At 50.9% G+C, this 15,917-nt stretch overlaps 1 protein-coding gene across 1 annotated transcript; it reads right to left on the reverse strand.

Moving 5' to 3' along the window:
* Positions 1–37: 37 nt before the first annotated feature.
* Treh (trehalase) lies at positions 38–13,598 on the reverse strand. Its single transcript, XM_075967809.1, has 15 exons — positions 13,510–13,598; positions 4,733–4,833; positions 4,460–4,604; positions 4,293–4,380; positions 3,236–3,336; positions 3,004–3,096; positions 2,806–2,922; positions 2,573–2,695; positions 2,352–2,401; positions 2,028–2,222; positions 1,303–1,520; positions 968–1,079; positions 650–762; positions 354–407; positions 38–178 (listed from the first exon to the last, which is right to left on the reverse strand). Exons 1-15 carry the CDS (start codon positions 13,587–13,589, stop codon positions 38–40), a joined length of 1,731 nt encoding a protein of 576 aa, XP_075823924.1. The 5' UTR covers positions 13,590–13,598.
* Positions 13,599–15,917: the final 2,319 nt, after the last annotated feature.

Here is a 15,917-nt window from a genome sequence, read left to right on the forward strand (position 1 = left end):
AGAGGAGGGAATGCACGCAGTGAGGCCATTCTCCTTGTCACTGTAGCAGAAAGCTGATGAGAAGGGCCGCCAGGAGGCAGTGGGGCCCTAGGGAAGCTAGCTGGGTTCCTGAGGTCAGCTGGTCACCATAGCGGTCCAAAAGCGTCAGTGCCAGTCCGTTGGTCCAACCAAATCCTTCCTGGAGAGAGGCCAGATCACTAGACTCCCACGTCCTGATTTGGGGATGCCCTCTTCCCAGTGATTCTGGCCACAGAGGCCCAGTACTGGGCGTCTCAGACCTAAGGGGACGTACATGTTCTGGGGACCCCCAGATCCCAGGAGTTGCCTATAACGATGTTGACCAGCTTGCTCACCTGAACTTCATACTCCCCTCCTCCACCTGGCTGTCCACCGTTGGTGATGTCATACTAGGGACAAAAGCATGAGTTATAGGTGGGTACTGCTAAACCAACCACCCTAGCTATAGGGGCAACAGCCATGGAACAGAGAAATACGCACCAGGCTGCTGCTCAGGCCCCTGCAGTGCCCAAGAATGGCCACTGGGGGTCACACTGTACGGGCTATGCAGTCTAGGGACTGGCAATGCTGGACACACTTCAACCATGAACCAGACCCTGGTGAGACCGGCACACCCCAGCCTGCTGCTCACCTTCTCATACATTGCTGACTTTTGGGAGTAGACTTTAAAGTTGGTTCTGATCCAGTTCTGGGCCAACTGAAAAGCCACCTCCTGAGTCCGGGGGGACGCTGACTTGGCCAAACCTAAGACCCAACCCAGATAAGGCCTGAATACTCAAGAGACCTCCATCCTGGGCAGAACAGAAGCCCAGGCCTCTCTCTCCCCAGGCAGGAAGGGTGTGCGGACCCTCAGATTTATGGACCTGTGGGCCCACATGTTCTTAATCCAGGGCCTGGGATTGGAGGGAAGGAGAGGCGGGCTGGGCCTATCAGCTGCTTGCTTTCCTACCTCTGATGACTAAGTCCTGCAGGGGCGCCCAGGCATTGGGGAAGTCCCATTGCTGGCCTGTGTTGTGAAGAGAGGTCGGGATCCCATACTGGTAGGTCAAGATATTGTTGTCCTAGAAGATTCCAGAATTGCTGTGACTGTGGGCGGTGACTGAAGCCAGAGCCAAGCACGCAGGGCCCTCAGGGAAGGCAGATCTGCCCCTCCTGCCCCTTCTCTTCCTGCCTCACGGCTGCTCCCAGTGGCCTCAGCGAGACTTGCAGGCTAAGACAGGCACTGCCAGCAGGGAAGGGCGGGGCCTGCCTCCCGGATGCCAGGCCCCGCCCACTGTCCCTCACCTCCAAGTATTTCAGAGCCTTGTCAATGACGCTAGAGTTTGAGAAGCAGCCAGTCCAGAGCGGGGTGAGGTTGGAGGGATAAAACTCCAGGTTCTTCTTCTCTTTTTCCCAGTCATAGTCGAACCAGGCTCCCTTCTGCTCGTCCCACAGGACGGCCTCCATGGCGGCCAAGCGCTGGGACCGCAAGTTTCTGTACTTTGCGGCCTCGGCGTCATTCCCTGTGTGGCATTGCCTTTTAGTCTGACCAGCAGGACACTGGGCTCTGCCCTTGGGTCCTGGCTTTAGATGTCTTTACTTTGCCCTTTTCCGTATGTGGTGTCCACACAGGCTAAGAATCCTGACGACAAGGACTGTGATTCCCCAGCGCCCGCTAGAATTCATGGCTCTTTGTACTAGTGGTTCCTGCCCAGCTCCCAGGGACATGCTGGTCTGTCTCCCAGGCTCATCATGCTGATGACTCTTGCTCTGGGGAGCTAAGGGACACCTTTCGGGAATGGAGACAGATCTGATGCACTGGAGTGTCCTCTTCCAGACCCTAGAGGTCCTCATAGAACAAAAGGGACAGCTGTGTGAAGCTAAGGGCGGGCTCCTGAGTCATTCTCTTCCCTCGATGCCTCTCGATCAAGGGGAAGGCTTGAACTGGCTGGGGAGCCCTGCCTCCAGTCCCGTGGCCAAGGTTGATGTGGGAGCCCCACACTGGCAGTCTCCCCTGACGGGGTGCTCACCTAGCCTGGAGTAGAAGTTACTCATCAGCTCCTCTGCTTGGCACAGGAATGCATTCAGATCAACAGGTATCATTTTGCTGGTTCGGATGCTGCTAAGTAAATCAGGGTTTGTGCCTCCGACAAGCCAGCGTGAAGAGAAGTCCCAGCCAGACTCAGCTCCAGCCTTGAGCTCAGACCACAGAGTCTCTGGGTCCCCTGTAAGGACAGAATAGCAACCCCAAGTCAGCACTGACTGGAGGGGTTAAGCAGCCACAGATGGAAGCTGGAAATATGCAGAGGCTCAGAGCCATCCCATGGGTCCTTCCTCCTCCTGTTCCTGTTTACCTTCCTGCCCAGTGTTTGCCAATTCTTCATCCTTGCTGTAGGACTCTGGCCTAGCAAAGAGCAACAGCATGATATCAACAGGTACCAAGCCACTCTGTCAACCAGAAGGCTCGGTCATCTTGATTCAACCCCCCCGCCCCCATCTCCCTGACACACGCACAGCATGAGATGCTCACATCCGAGTGAGCAGACAAGGGACTGATGGCAGGCCAGTTTCTTACCTGGGTCCCCCATAAGGGACATAGTAACGGTTCAAGATATAGCTTTTTCCTCCTGAGCTCACAGACAAACTTCTGTTCACGGTCCAGAAGTCCAGTTCTGAGGCTAGGGTTCCAATGTTCTCCCTGGGGTGGGGTAAGCAACACCTCAGACCACGTACAAAGCTACTGCCCTTGGTCCTAGGGAGTCTCCAGCATAGGATATGCCTGCAGGCCAGCATGGGCAGGGTACCCACTGCAGGAAGCTGATGTCCTTGGTGTAATTCACATACAGATCCATCATGAGAGTCAGGAGTGGGGGCTGGCTCCGTTGCAGGTAATACACACGTCCGCCATTGGGGATGTGTCCGTAGCTGCCAAGAGGGGGTCTGCTTAGATGCTTCCTGACCCAGCACCAAGGCAAGCCCAGCTCCCTGCCTACAGCCCTTCCTTACGTCTTCACCAGATCCAGAAAGTTCTGCAGCATGCCCTTCACTGTTGAGGTCATCTCAGAGAGAAGCAGACCTTCCATCACCCAGTAGGAGTCCCTGGCGGAAGGAGGAGGCACACATCATCCAGCCTTCACCCTCTGCCCTGCACACCCATGTTGGAGGGTGCTGGCCCTGGGTTCCCCACCACAACTTCCAGCCTCTATGAGCCCCCGGCCCCCCAGACATGGACACACACCAGTAGTAGAACTCAACAAAACGTCCTCCAGGCACGATGAAGGGGTGTTCTGAGTAGATCAGGGAGGACCTCTCGGGGTTTTTGAAAATCTCTGGTTTCATCTGGAGTCAAGAAAAAGGGCACAGGGGAGCCTAGCATTAGCCAGTGGTGGCCGCAGGGAGTGAGGGCAGAGGACCTGGCAGCCTGGCTGGGGAGGCTGGTTCTGTTGTTTCTTCTACTTTGCTGTGTAATCCAGGCCAGCTTCTGAGAGTCCTGGTGTCCTCACTCCCCACCTGCCAGCCTCTGGGGTCCTGGCTCAACTTAATGGTATGCTGAAGCCCAAGCCACTCAGCATGGCATCAGGCAGGCAACCACTGACAGTATCCATTGTTGTGACCCGGATGAAGCTAAGTGGATGAGGCAATGCTAGTAGAGATCTCCCTTAATCCCCCCAATACCCCTGCTGCCACCTGAAGTCAAAGAAGTGAAACACTCTCTCCCAGTCCCCCTTCCAGAATGATGAAACCCATGCTCTTTCCCCCAAGCACAGTTGAGAAGACCAGGAGCAGTGAGGACTGGCATGGGTTAATTTAAGTTATAAGAGCTAGTTAAGCCGGGTGGTGGTGGCGCAGGCCTTTAACCCCAATACTCAGGAGGCAGAGGCAGGTGGATCTCCCTGAGTTGGAGGCCAACCTAGTCTACAAGAGGTAGTTCCAGGACAGCTAGGACTGTTACACAGAGAAGCCTGTCTTGAAAACAGCAACAACAACAACAAAAGAGCTAGTTAATAATAAGCCTGAGCTAATAGGCCAAACAGTTTATAATTAATATAAGCCTCTGTGTGTTTCTTTAGGACTGAACAGCTGTGGGACAAGGGCAGCATTGGGTGCCCCTAGCTTGGTTTGCATGGACGGTTCCCTAGAGGAGGTGAGGGGTTAAAGCAGATGTTCCCTCCATGCTTTCTAGAAGGCTTCTGTTTAGGGATCAGGACTGTGGTGTGGCTCTGTCCTACCCCCGGAGCAGTCAGTCAGACCATGAAACAGGCCCAGGACATGTTGCAGGCCTAGGCCACTGCTACCTTCTTTCCCAGATTCTTCCAGATCTGGTGCAGTTGCCCCGCCCAGTCACGCAGCTTGGCATCAGAGATCTTCTGCAGGAACTGAGGCCTAGAAGAGATGAGCCACAGTGTTCAGGGAGGCAGCCCCAAGAGAGGGACCCTGACCTGTCTTCTCTCCAGAGGGGCACCTCTCTTTCCAGTCCTCTGGGATCCAGGACTGCAGCTCCTGCCCCACAGGCTGGAAGTATGTCTGGACAAACTTCTGAAGCTCTTCCCTGGGGATGCTGTTGTTGTGTGTCATGGCCAGCTGTCTGAAACTCTTCAGCACTTCATCTGGAGAGCAGATGACACCGAGGGGTCAGTGGAGTACCCTGAGACACCCCCTGATTTGGGGAGCCTATGCTGCTCCCACATCTGCCTCCTTGAGGTAGAAGGTTCAGGAGAAGGCAAGGTAGTTTTACCTGGAGATGTGGTGAGTGACATATCCACAAACTGCTTGTCATCTTGGTAGAGTTTAGCCATCTGAACTTGGTGCAGGAGTTCCCCATGGCAGTAAATCTGGCTGCAAAGAGAGTTGCATGGTCAGTAGATGGGTCTGGGGTGTGGGACAGACAACGTCTTCTTCATGTGGCCCTGGCTGTCTTAGAATTTGACATGTAACCAGGCTAGCCACCAACTCAGTGATCTGCCTGCCTCTGCCTCCTGATTAAAGCCATGTGTCTCTAGGCGTGGCTATGGAAAGGCCTTAATAAATCTTTCCCAAGATGAGTGTGGTGGCATATACTTTTAATCCCAGAACCCAGGAGGTAGATGCAGGCAGATCTCTGAGTTCGAGGCCAGCCTGACCTACAGAGAATTCCAGGACAGCCAGGGCTACACAGAGAAACCCTGTGAAAAAAAAAGAGGAGTAAGTAGACAGAGGGGTATACACACACATGTACACACACACACACACACACACACACACACACACACACACACACCTCCCTCCGCACACACACAAATTTTCTTTTAGAAAGTCTTTATTAGGGCTGGAGAGATGGCTCAGAATTTAAGAGCACTGGCAACTCTTCCAGAGGTCCTGAGTTCAATTCCCAGCAACCAAATAGTGGCTCACAACCATCTGTACTGAGATCTGGTGCCATCTTCTGTTGTGCAGGAAGAGCACTATATACATGATAAATACATTTTTTTTTTTTTTTGGTTTTTCGAGACAGGGTTTCTCTGTGGCTTTGGAGCCTGTCCTGGAACTAGCTCTGTAGACCAGGCTGGTCTCGAACTCACAGAGATCCGCCTGCCTCTGCCTCCCGAATGCTGGGATTAAAGGCGTGCGCCACCATCGCCCGGCTTGATAAATACATTTTTAAAAAAGATTTATAGGGCACAGCAAATTGCTGGCAGATGGCCAGTGACAAACTAAACTATTAAATCACTTTCCAGAAATCACTGTCGATATTAAAGGGGGTCATGAAAGCAGCTATGCCAACTTGAATGTAAGTGAAAATATTCAAAACTCCATAAAGTGCTGTCTTGGGATAAGAAGTACTGTACCAGTGTAGAACACTGGAGTATGTTTCTTGTGACTCTTCGTGGGGGCTTACACTTGCATTCCCAGGACTGAGGCCGGCGGACTGATGACAGTTTGAGGCCAGCCTGGGTTACAGTGACACTCGGGAGGGAGGGAAGGACAGGCTAGAGACGTGGATCATCAGTTAGAGCACATTCTGGTGATGCAGGTAGCTCACAACCTCTGGTAACCCAAGGGACCTGATGCCCTCTTCTGGCTTCTTCTTCTTCTTTTCTTTCTTTCTTTCTTTCTTTGTTTTGTTTTGTTTTGTTTTTCAAGACAGGGTTTCTCTGTAGCTTTGAAGCCTGTCCTGGAACTAGCTCTTGTAGACCAGGCTGGCCTCGAACTCATGGAGATCAGGTATCTGCCTGTCTCTGCCTCTGCCTCCCGAGTGCTGGGATTAAAGTCGTGCGCCGTCACCAGGACCCGGCCCTCTTCTGGCTCCTAAGGATACTGCACTCTTTTTTTTTTTTTGGTTTTTCGAGACAGGGTTTCTCTGTGTAGCTCTGGAGCCTGTCCTGGAACTAGCTCTTGTAGACCAGGCTGGTCTCGAACTCACCGAGATCCGCCTGCCTTTGCCTCCCGAGTGCTGGGATTAAAGGCGTGCGCCACCACCGCCCGGCAGGATACTGCACTCTTATGCACATGCCCAGGTGTGGGAAAGGATGCAGTCCCCAGAGGCCACCAGCTGACCAAATAACATCACATCAGGGGGCTGGAGAGATGGCTCAGAGGTTAAGAGCATTGTCTGCTCTTCCAAAGGTCCTGAGTTCAATTTCCAGCAACCACATGATGGCTCACAACCATCTGTAATGGGGTCTGATGCCCTCTGCTGGCCTGCAGGCATACACACAGACAGAATATTGCATACATAATAAATAAATAAATAAATAAATAAATAAATAAATAAATAAATAAATCATCACATCAGATGGACATGTTGGGAACTGAACCTAAGATCTCTGGAGGTGCTCTTAACTGATGAGGCACCTCTAGTTTGTTGTTATTTTCTGTGTTTGTTTTTGAGACAGGGGTTCACTGTGTCAGGTAGGCTGGCCTCGAACTCACAAAGATTGTTACAGCGCAGCTCAGGTTGATCTCAAATTCCTAGATCCTCTTGCCTCAGCCTCCTGGGTGCTGAGATTTACAAATATGTGCCACCAAGCTCAGCCTGGACTTACTCTTGATGAGGAGAAGCATTCAGAGGGAAAGATGTATTAATTATAGCAAACAGATATCTCCTAGGAGGGGAACAAAGGTTGGAAAAGTAAAGTGGAGGATTGGTGTAGGAGGTTCTTCTGTTTGTGTGTTGCTTTCATTGGTTGAATAAAGATACTGCCTTGGCCTTTTGATAGGGCAGCCCTTAGGTGGGCAGAGTAGACAGAACAGAATGCTGGAAGAAGGGAAGTGTGACAGACGCCATGGCTCTCCTCTTCGAGACGGACGCTGGTTAGACTCATGTTGGTAAGCCACGGTCAATTGGTGATACACATTAATGGAGATGGGTTAAACTAATATGTGAGAGTTAGCCAATAAGGGGCTGGAGATAATGGGCCAGGCAGTGTTTAAATGAATACGGTTTCTGTGTAATTATTTCTGGGGCTAAGCTAGCCAGGCAGCGGGAGCCAGGCGGGACGAAAAACAGCCCGCCCCTCCTCATTACAACAGAGACTCAGGCCAAGTCTATGAATGATGATAGATAATGCCAGGAGCCAACCGGGGGATGGGCACTGTACTGCCCCAGCAGGGCCTTATGGTTATTTAATGAATACTGAAGCCAAATAGTTATGGGCAGTGCCCTCTGCCCCAGCTGCCAGGGCTTAAGGGACAGTCTCATGGTCTTCTACTGTACTCTCTGGAGGCTCACAATAGGCACACGCTCTGACCTGCCTTACTCCAAGGGCAGAAGACACATCCCTTAGAACCCAAGAAGGATGGCTGCTCTTCTGAGGACCCTTGAGGGAGGCCTTGGCTCTGTAATATAACGACACACCGTGGGAACCAGATTTGGTCCAAGCATGTGAACTGAGATAGGGTGACTGATTTTCTTCCCAACCAACCTGGAATCCAGAAAATAGTGAGCACACACAACTCCCACCCAGTGCCAATGCTTGCACACCATATCTGGCATTCACCACCAGTGCCAATGCTTGCAGACCATATCTGGCATTCAGAGGAGGCGCAGAAAATTCCTCTGTGATTTTAGCAGACTTTTCTATAACGAAGCTGAATATCACTGTGATGTGGTGGGAAATTTAACTGCCTAGCATACGTAACTCATTTGGTGACACTGGTACTGATGGTCTCAAATGCACGGGGAAAGGGAGCAAGACATCCCCTGGACAGAGTGCCAAAGGAGCAGGCTGGCCTAAGAAGACCTGTAGTAGTTTCTGAACTAAGTAGTCCCACCAAGGTTGTTCACCTAAGGCACAACCACAGATCAAGTTAGTGGAAACGTATCCCTAGACGTTAGTAAGCCAGACTGGTTGTTTCTTTAAATCCATACCAGTCTTCATCAATGTTTTCAAATCCTCCCATAATCTGACTGATCCCATAACTGTGTCCTTTATGTAAGTTCTATGCTAAGTGGAAATGTCCAGATGCATTGCATGGTGCTATTATAAAAGTGTTGGCCAGCGGCCAGGAAAATTGGCTCAGCAGTTAAGAGCGTCTACTGCTCTTGCAGAGGACCTGAATTCGGTTCCCTGCACCTACATGGCAAATCTCAACTGTCTCTGACTGCAGTTTCAGGGTGCTGACGCCCCTCTTCTGGCCTCCACAGGCACTGCATGCATGGGGTGCGTTTACATTCCTAAACATAAATTAATTAACAAACAAATAAATAGATAAAGTATGGGCCAGGCATGATGGCCACACATCTTTTAATCCCAGCTCTTGGAAGGCAAAGGCAGGCAGATCTTTGTGAGTTTGAGGCCAACATGGTCTACACAGTGAGTTCCAGGACAGTCAGGAATACATAGAAAGATCCTGTCTCAAAAAAAAAAAATAGTTGGGCGGTGGTAGCACAAGTCTTTAATCCCAGCACTCAGGAGGCAGAGATAAGCAGATCTCTGTGAGTTCGAGGCCAGCCTGGTGTCTACAGAGTGAGTTCCAGGACAGGCTCCAAAGCCACAGAAGAAAAAAAAACCCATGTCTCAGAAAACAAAAATAAACCAAAATTAATTAATTAATTAAAAAAAAAAGAATCTTGGCCAAGGTCAGAACAGCTGTGAAGCGGGCGGTTCAGTTCTGATACTAACCAGGCTTCATGTATAAGGTACAATCTAATAAGACCACCCTCACTTCAGACACCAGTTAGAAACTTGAGGGTCTTTAGGCTGCTTAGAGTTTGAAGCAGCTGGTTTCAAATTGCAGGCCTGGGAAGTAGAAAAAGACAAGATCTCCTGAGTAAATTGGGAGCATGGGGACCATGGAAGAGGATTGAAGGGGAGAGGCAGGGAGGGGAAGCAGAGAAAAATGTAGAGCTCAATAAAAATCAATTTTAAAAAATCTTAAAAACAAACAACAAACAAAAAATTGGAGACTGCTAGTCAAGGCTTTATTTCCTTGCTCGGGAACCACCCTGGCTCCTGGTGCTCATAGCCACAGTCCTGCTACTGGGACCAGGGCGTGAGGTAAGCGAGGACAAGCTCAGATGATAAGAAAACAACAGCTGTACTGTTTGTTCCCTTCCCCCTCAAGAACTGGCTGGTCAGGTCAGCATCCTCCTCTACCTGCTCTCTAAGTCACCCGGAAAAGCAGAGGCCTCCAGAGCTCCCCAAAGGCTGAGTGTGAGCACACACGTGTGAAGGTGTGCAAGCCAGCCTTTCACATCTTTTATCTCTCACCGTTCCCTGCTGTACATGACAAATGTCTTCACTGCTGGTCCCAATTCTCCTACTCCTTAATTACGCTATAACTCAGCATCTCCTGTGTCCGGGACTGGCCTGGAGCTAGAAATGGAGCCAAAGGTGACCTTGAATTTCTGATCCTCCTGCCTCCATCTCCTGAGTGGTGGGATTACAGGAATCAACCACTCTGTTCCATTCATTCAGCTTCCTGCGTGATAGACAGGTTCTCTATCAACTACACCGTTATCTTTCTGCCTGACCATTATGACCAGACTATGAACCTCTCTGCTCAAGAGTTGGGGAAAATCCAAATTAAATGACAAAGAGTCTCAATTCAGCCCATGGAATTGAGCTCTTATTTCCTTCCATTAAAACAGCATGCTCCACGTTCACCTTTGAACACACATTTGTAAGACAAGCTGTGGATCCACGGAAGGTGTCCGTAGGGCACAGCTCTCTCCCAGAGAGCATTACTCCATCATTTCCCAGGATGCCGTAGTCTTTCAGGTGCCCACAATATCTCGTGCCCTTTAGTTTTAGAATAGCTGATAGTACGCTCCTAATTAGCTCACTGGCTAGAATTTTCCAGTCCAAAGTATCAGCATTATGCTGGAGAAGTATTCAAAGGCCGCTGGTTCAAGGCCCGATCTTTGCTCTGCAGTCGGTGAGCAATCCCTTTGGAGTGGTGGTGCATGCCTATAATCCCATCCTCGAGTGGGTGAGGCAGGAGGACTGCGAGTTGGCAGTCAGCCTGGACCACACAGCCAGACTCACGGAGCCATCTCGCCTGAGGTAGGGTCTCACGCAGCCCAAGGTGACCTCCAACTTGCTGTATAGCTGAGGATGACCTTCAGACTGACTGAATTTGTAATTCTCCTGCCTCCACCTCCCTAGTGCTGCGTTTAGAGGTAGGTGCCACCATGCTTTGATCATACATTTCACGTCCTAGAGTGTGTGCTCATCCTAGAGTGTGTCCTGGAGTGGCTGCACACACATGTGAGCAGGTGTCCAAGGAGTCAGAGAGGATACTGGATCACTTGGAGCTGGAGTTATAGGCGGGTGCGAGCTGCCAGGAATGAGTACCAGGAACTGAACTCCAACCTTCTGGAAGAGTCGTGTGTATTCTTATACACTGATCCTTCTCTCTACTCCTGCTTTTTCTTACTGGTGTCCTTTGCCTTATGTATCTGAGAGTCAGTTCCTTAGGAGTTGAATCCATCATCTTAAAATCCCACCACTGTTACCACAGCACAACTATTCTGTTTGTTTTCTTGTTCATTTCTTGTTCATTTGTTTTGATACGTAGACTTGGCTATTCTGGAACATACTATGTGGACCAGGCTGGCCTGAAACTCACAGAGGTTCACATGCTTCTGCCTCTTTTTTTTTTTTCAAGACAGGGTTTCTTTGTGTAATAGCCTGACTGTCCTGGAACTCATTTTGCACAGAGATCTGCCTGCCACTGCCTCCTGAGTACTGGGATTCAAGGTGTGCACTGTGTGTGACTGGCACAAGTATCCTTCAGTACCAAATCGATCAAGAATGAAAACGTCCTCAACACACACACACACACACACACACACACACACACACACACACACACTGCATGAGTACTCTGCATACATACACCTGCAGGCCAGAAGAGGGCATCAGATCCTATTATAGATGGTTGTGAGTCACCATGTGGTTGCTGGGAATTGAACTCAGAACCTCTCAAAGAGCAGCCAGTGCTCTTAACCTCTGACCCACCCGTCTCTCCAGCTCATCACCTGGCCTTTTGTCCTTTCATTTTCCGAACAGTCCCCTAAGGGGTTGGTGTCATTCTCCTAAATCACACACTAACACCAATTGCAATTTAACTCTGGTGCAAGCACCTGGAGACACGCAGATTCCACACATGGGTTAAGAGAGAAGCCCTTCCTTTATGATGAGGACAGCTGTAAGCTTAGGGGGGTCCTCGTGCTACCTCGCTGTGTATAAGTACAGGAGTTCCCAGGGTCTCCTCAGATTCCATTATTTGCTAGAACCCAGAAAATCACTATGTTTGTGATTGCACTTTTGTTTGTTTTTGTTTTTTTGAGACAAGGTTTCTCTGTAAAGCTCTGGCTGTCCTGGAACTCACTGTGTAGACCAGGCTGGCCTCGAACTGACTCCTGAGTCCTGGAGTTAAAGGTGTACACCACCACCATCAAAGGTCCCAAAGAATAAACCTATTCTTGTGTTTCTGGAGAGGCTGCCCCCATCTCGAGGCACCCTGGAAGCATGAGCTCCCTGGGGACATGCCACAGGTCACCTTATTTTCTTGAGCCATGAAGGCCCAGGAAGAGCAACAAGGACAGACTTGTGTGAGAAATTCCCAGGGCTTAGTGATAACCTGCCAGGAGCCGGAGAGGAAGGCCATTCAGCCCTGCATCCCACAGCAGGAAAGTGTGGATTGCACAAGAGCTGCATTCCCTGCTGCGCCTCACCAAGCCCCTGAGCCACTGAGAGAGCAGAGCGAAGACCCGCAGAACGTGCTGCCTGGTGGGTGTGTGCATGGGACTTGGAGCACACTGGGTATCTTAGATGAATGCTGTGACTTATGGTGGGGACAACAGGCCACACGATATCAGTTTAACCTTTGGAGACCCGGAGAGGTCACTGTGAAAGACCCCCAAAAGACACTCAGCACTGAGGCTCAAGGAGCCTCCTGGTTGGCAGTTCTTCATGTGCTCGTGCCCTGGGAGGGGACAGCTGGAAGGTGGAGTGTCTTCTCTCCTGGACTCTGCCCTGTTCATTTGTACCTCCAGTGGCTCTCATCCCCTCACACACACGTGATTACCCAAGCAAGCAGTGACAAGCCAGGGACAAGCAGCAGGCGCTTGCGCTACACTCTCTGTAAACATCCTAATAGGACTTGAGACTGGATCAAAGAGCCATCCTGAAATCCCGACTATGCTGACCAGACAAGTCCTACTAACCATTCCAGACCATTCCTTTCCTTCCGTACTTCACAGCTGGTCACCAACATGTCTCCACAACTCAGTATTCAAAACGCCATCCCTTATAGACTCTGCCCCGCCTGAGTCCTGCCACTGGAGCATGGACACCTAATGTTCTGTTCCTACTTCCATCCTGGCCACATGGGACTTTGTGGCCATTGAAAGACACCTAGGGGTCTTTGTGCTGCAGACTGGCTGTCCCCTTCTGCTCCTTCCGCGCGGGACCGCTTCTTCATTGCCTCCTCCGAGACTCCTCCTCCATCATAACACCCTCTGTTTACTCCTTGCTGAGCTCCCCGGCTTCTTTTGGCTTTTCTCCCTCCTAGGCTCTGTTTTTAGCCTTCTTTCAAGAGCTGGTGCTGTGGACATGGGGTGAGAACTTCTTGAGCCCATGTGGAAGAGGCAACGGCAGCTGCCACGTCCAGAATGGTACCCTCATCTGTGTATTTGCTGGTAGAAGCTTGGGCTCACAAAAAAGGTTTGACTTGCCCTGGGGCATAGAGAGAGCAGCAGGGTTGGCTGAACCTCACAGTCTCTTGACAGGCCCTAGGCTCCCCTCATTCCAGGATAGGAAAGGTTTGCTAGAACAATGAAGGGAACAGCCCTGCTCAGTCGGAGGAACAGCTTGGATGGTGAACTCTGGCCAGCAGCACAGAAGGTGGTCTGTGGTCAGCAGCTCTGGGGTCACCCCAACACAGTAAGTCTGGTGTCTGGCACAGGACCTACCCCACAAGCCCAACTTCCTTCCCCTCTGAGAGGCTGGCCCTCAGAGGGTGAGCTCTCATCCCAGCCTTCCACCCCTGCCTTCCTTTCTACATTCCGCTTCCCCCAACTCCTACCTCTCACAGGGTGGCGGCAGGGCCTCCTGGGACCTGAGTCCCAGTCCCAGCAGAAGCAGCAGGTACAGCTCCCACATCATCCCGGGTATGGTGGCTGTGACCGGAACTGAAAGAGCAAGGCCTGGCACCTCTGGCTTGCTGAGCACGGTTCCACTCGCCTGCCCAGGTCAGGCAAAGTCCAGGCCACGAGGTGTGGCCACCCGAGGTGGGATGTGTGCCTCATTGTCTGGGCCATTGGCAGTTCTGTTCCCATCAGCCACCATTAGTGTTTGTCTCTTCCACTTCTCAATCCCAGCCGACGTCACAAGCTCAGGGACTTTCCTCAGAGTCCTATAGGTGGGCACCCAGAGCCAGGGCCACAGTTGAGGTCACCCATGTATGAGTTAGACACAGAGTCTTGTATGTGGCTCCCAAGTCTCTAATGTCAGGAAGGACCATTTCTTTGAACATTTTATTTTATTAATTTATTTATTTATTATGTATACAATATTCTGTCTACATGTATCCCTGCAGGCCAGAAGAGGGCACCAGACCTCATTACAGATGGTTGTGAGCCCCCATGTGGTTGCTGGGAATGGGAAGAGCAGGCAATGCTCTTAACCGCTGAGCCATCTCTCCAGCCCCTCCCCCCCTTGAACATTTTAAACAGTGACTCAAGTCTCCAATGTGATGTCAAACTCACAGTGGACAGGGGACACTGTGGGGACACAGGACAACCTTTCAGGGGATGGGTCAGGAAGATCCGCCACAGGGTGATACCACAGTGAGTCTTGAGGAATACAGCCAGGATGCCATGCCACCATATGGGGCGTCCAGAGACGTGGCAGCAGGACAGGGGAGGTTGTGTGACAGGTTGAAGGGACATGTTGGCACCAGTTAGTGAAAGGTTTCGCCAAGACACAGAAGCATTCAGTTCCCCAAAGAGAACCAACGAAAGATGCGGGGTGAAGCATCAGGGTTAGGTATTCAGAAGTTCTTGCCTTCACGTGGTGGCAAACAAGCCGTGAGGAGAGGACGGCTGTTAGAGACCTTGGGAGGCTCCTGCAAGGACACAACAGTGTAGGCTGTCCAGGTCTCGGGCCTGAAACAGGTGTGGGGTAGGGGGAGGCACAGGGATGGGGGGATGGCACAGAAAGGAGCCTACTGGCAGCTGTCACTTCTGAGCTCTGTGGTTGGCCTGTCCTTTCCTGCAGGGCTGAGGCTGGCGGCCATCTGTTTTTGTCACTGCTGGAAGAAAACCTAGACAAATTACACTGAGTCGTGTTTACTTGAGCAGAGGAGGACTCAGGACCCAGGCAGCACTTGAGGCACGAAGGGTTAGAGAGATTTAGCCTGCTGCCCGCAAGGCAGGTTTATGAACAGCGAGAGGAAGCCTTGCCAGTGAGACCTTAGCCACTACACAGATGCCTGATGTGGACTGAGAGCAGGTCTCGGCTTGTGATGGGCTACCTGTGAGGAGCTTCCCTCCAGTTAGACAGAGCTGATTTCTCACTGAATTTGCTTATAGTTTGTAAGGGGACTAAGTAGCTTTAGGCCAAATGTAATGAATGATTCAGCCTCTCAATTTTAAGAGAATGACTTAACTCCTTGGACCCAGACATCACTCTTGGTCACCGTCCTAAGGGACTTCTCTGGCCTTAGTATGGAATTCACAATGTCAAACTGACTGGTTGATAATTCTTCCCTAGGATTTTGCTCTTCTATGCAGATAGGATTAAACTGATGTGGACAAGATGGCTGCCATGGAGTGCTTAGCACTCCAGCACGGAACAGAACACAAGAATGATTTTATGGTGGGCATCAGGAGGATCATGCCAGGAAGCTGAAGGGCAGCCATCCACAGGGCCTAACTCTTCAGAGTCAAGCAATTTAAAGTTCAGACAATGAGGATGGTCGGACTGTATTCTGATCCAGGAAGCCACGGTCTGTGCTCAGGCCCTGGTTGTGATTACAGACCATGGCTTGCTGTAAAACGGCCTGAGAGGAAACGCCATCGTCTTGTGGTTAACTTGATAACACGTCACAGAATCCCTGAATGCCGTCGTTCTGCTTTGGATCTGAAATGGTCCCTCAAGCTCGTGTACTGAAGCATCGGTCCCCAAATGCAACAGTGTTCAAAGATGTGATTCCTCTTGGGAGACGGTTGGATCATGAGAGCTCTGACCTTATCAGGGCTTTTGTGACTAGGATAGCTTAACATTGGGAGGGGGTGGAAACTGTAAGGTGGGACCTGGCAGAGGGAGTGGGCACTGGGAATGTATCCATAAATGTGTTTCCCCTTTCTGTCACAGACTCCAAAGCAACTGGGCCAGATATAAACTACAACATTTAGTTGGGTGGTGGTGGTGCACGCCTTTAATCCCAGCACTCGGGAAGCAGAGGCAGGCGGATCTCTGTGAGTTTGAGGC

Source organism: Microtus pennsylvanicus, chromosome 3 (genome assembly GCF_037038515.1).
Source record: "Microtus pennsylvanicus isolate mMicPen1 chromosome 3, mMicPen1.hap1, whole genome shotgun sequence".
NCBI classification, from domain to species: Eukaryota; Metazoa; Chordata; class Mammalia; order Rodentia; family Cricetidae; genus Microtus; species Microtus pennsylvanicus.

What these genes read in the sequence shown, in the direction of transcription:
- Treh (XM_075967809.1), bottom strand. Translation starts at nt 13,589, where the DNA reads ATGATGTGGGAGCTGTACCTGCTGCTTCTGCTGGGACTGGGACTCAGG. An exon ending in CTGCCGCCACCCTGTGAGAG is followed by an intron (nt 4,834 to 13,509) that starts GTAGGAGTTGGG and finishes CTCTCTTTGCAG; the next exon opens with CCAGATTTACTGCCATGGGG. An exon ending in GAGGGGAGTATGAAGTTCAG is followed by an intron (nt 179 to 353) that starts GTGAGCAAGCTG and finishes GCCTCTCTCCAG; the next exon opens with GAAGGATTTGGTTGGACCAA.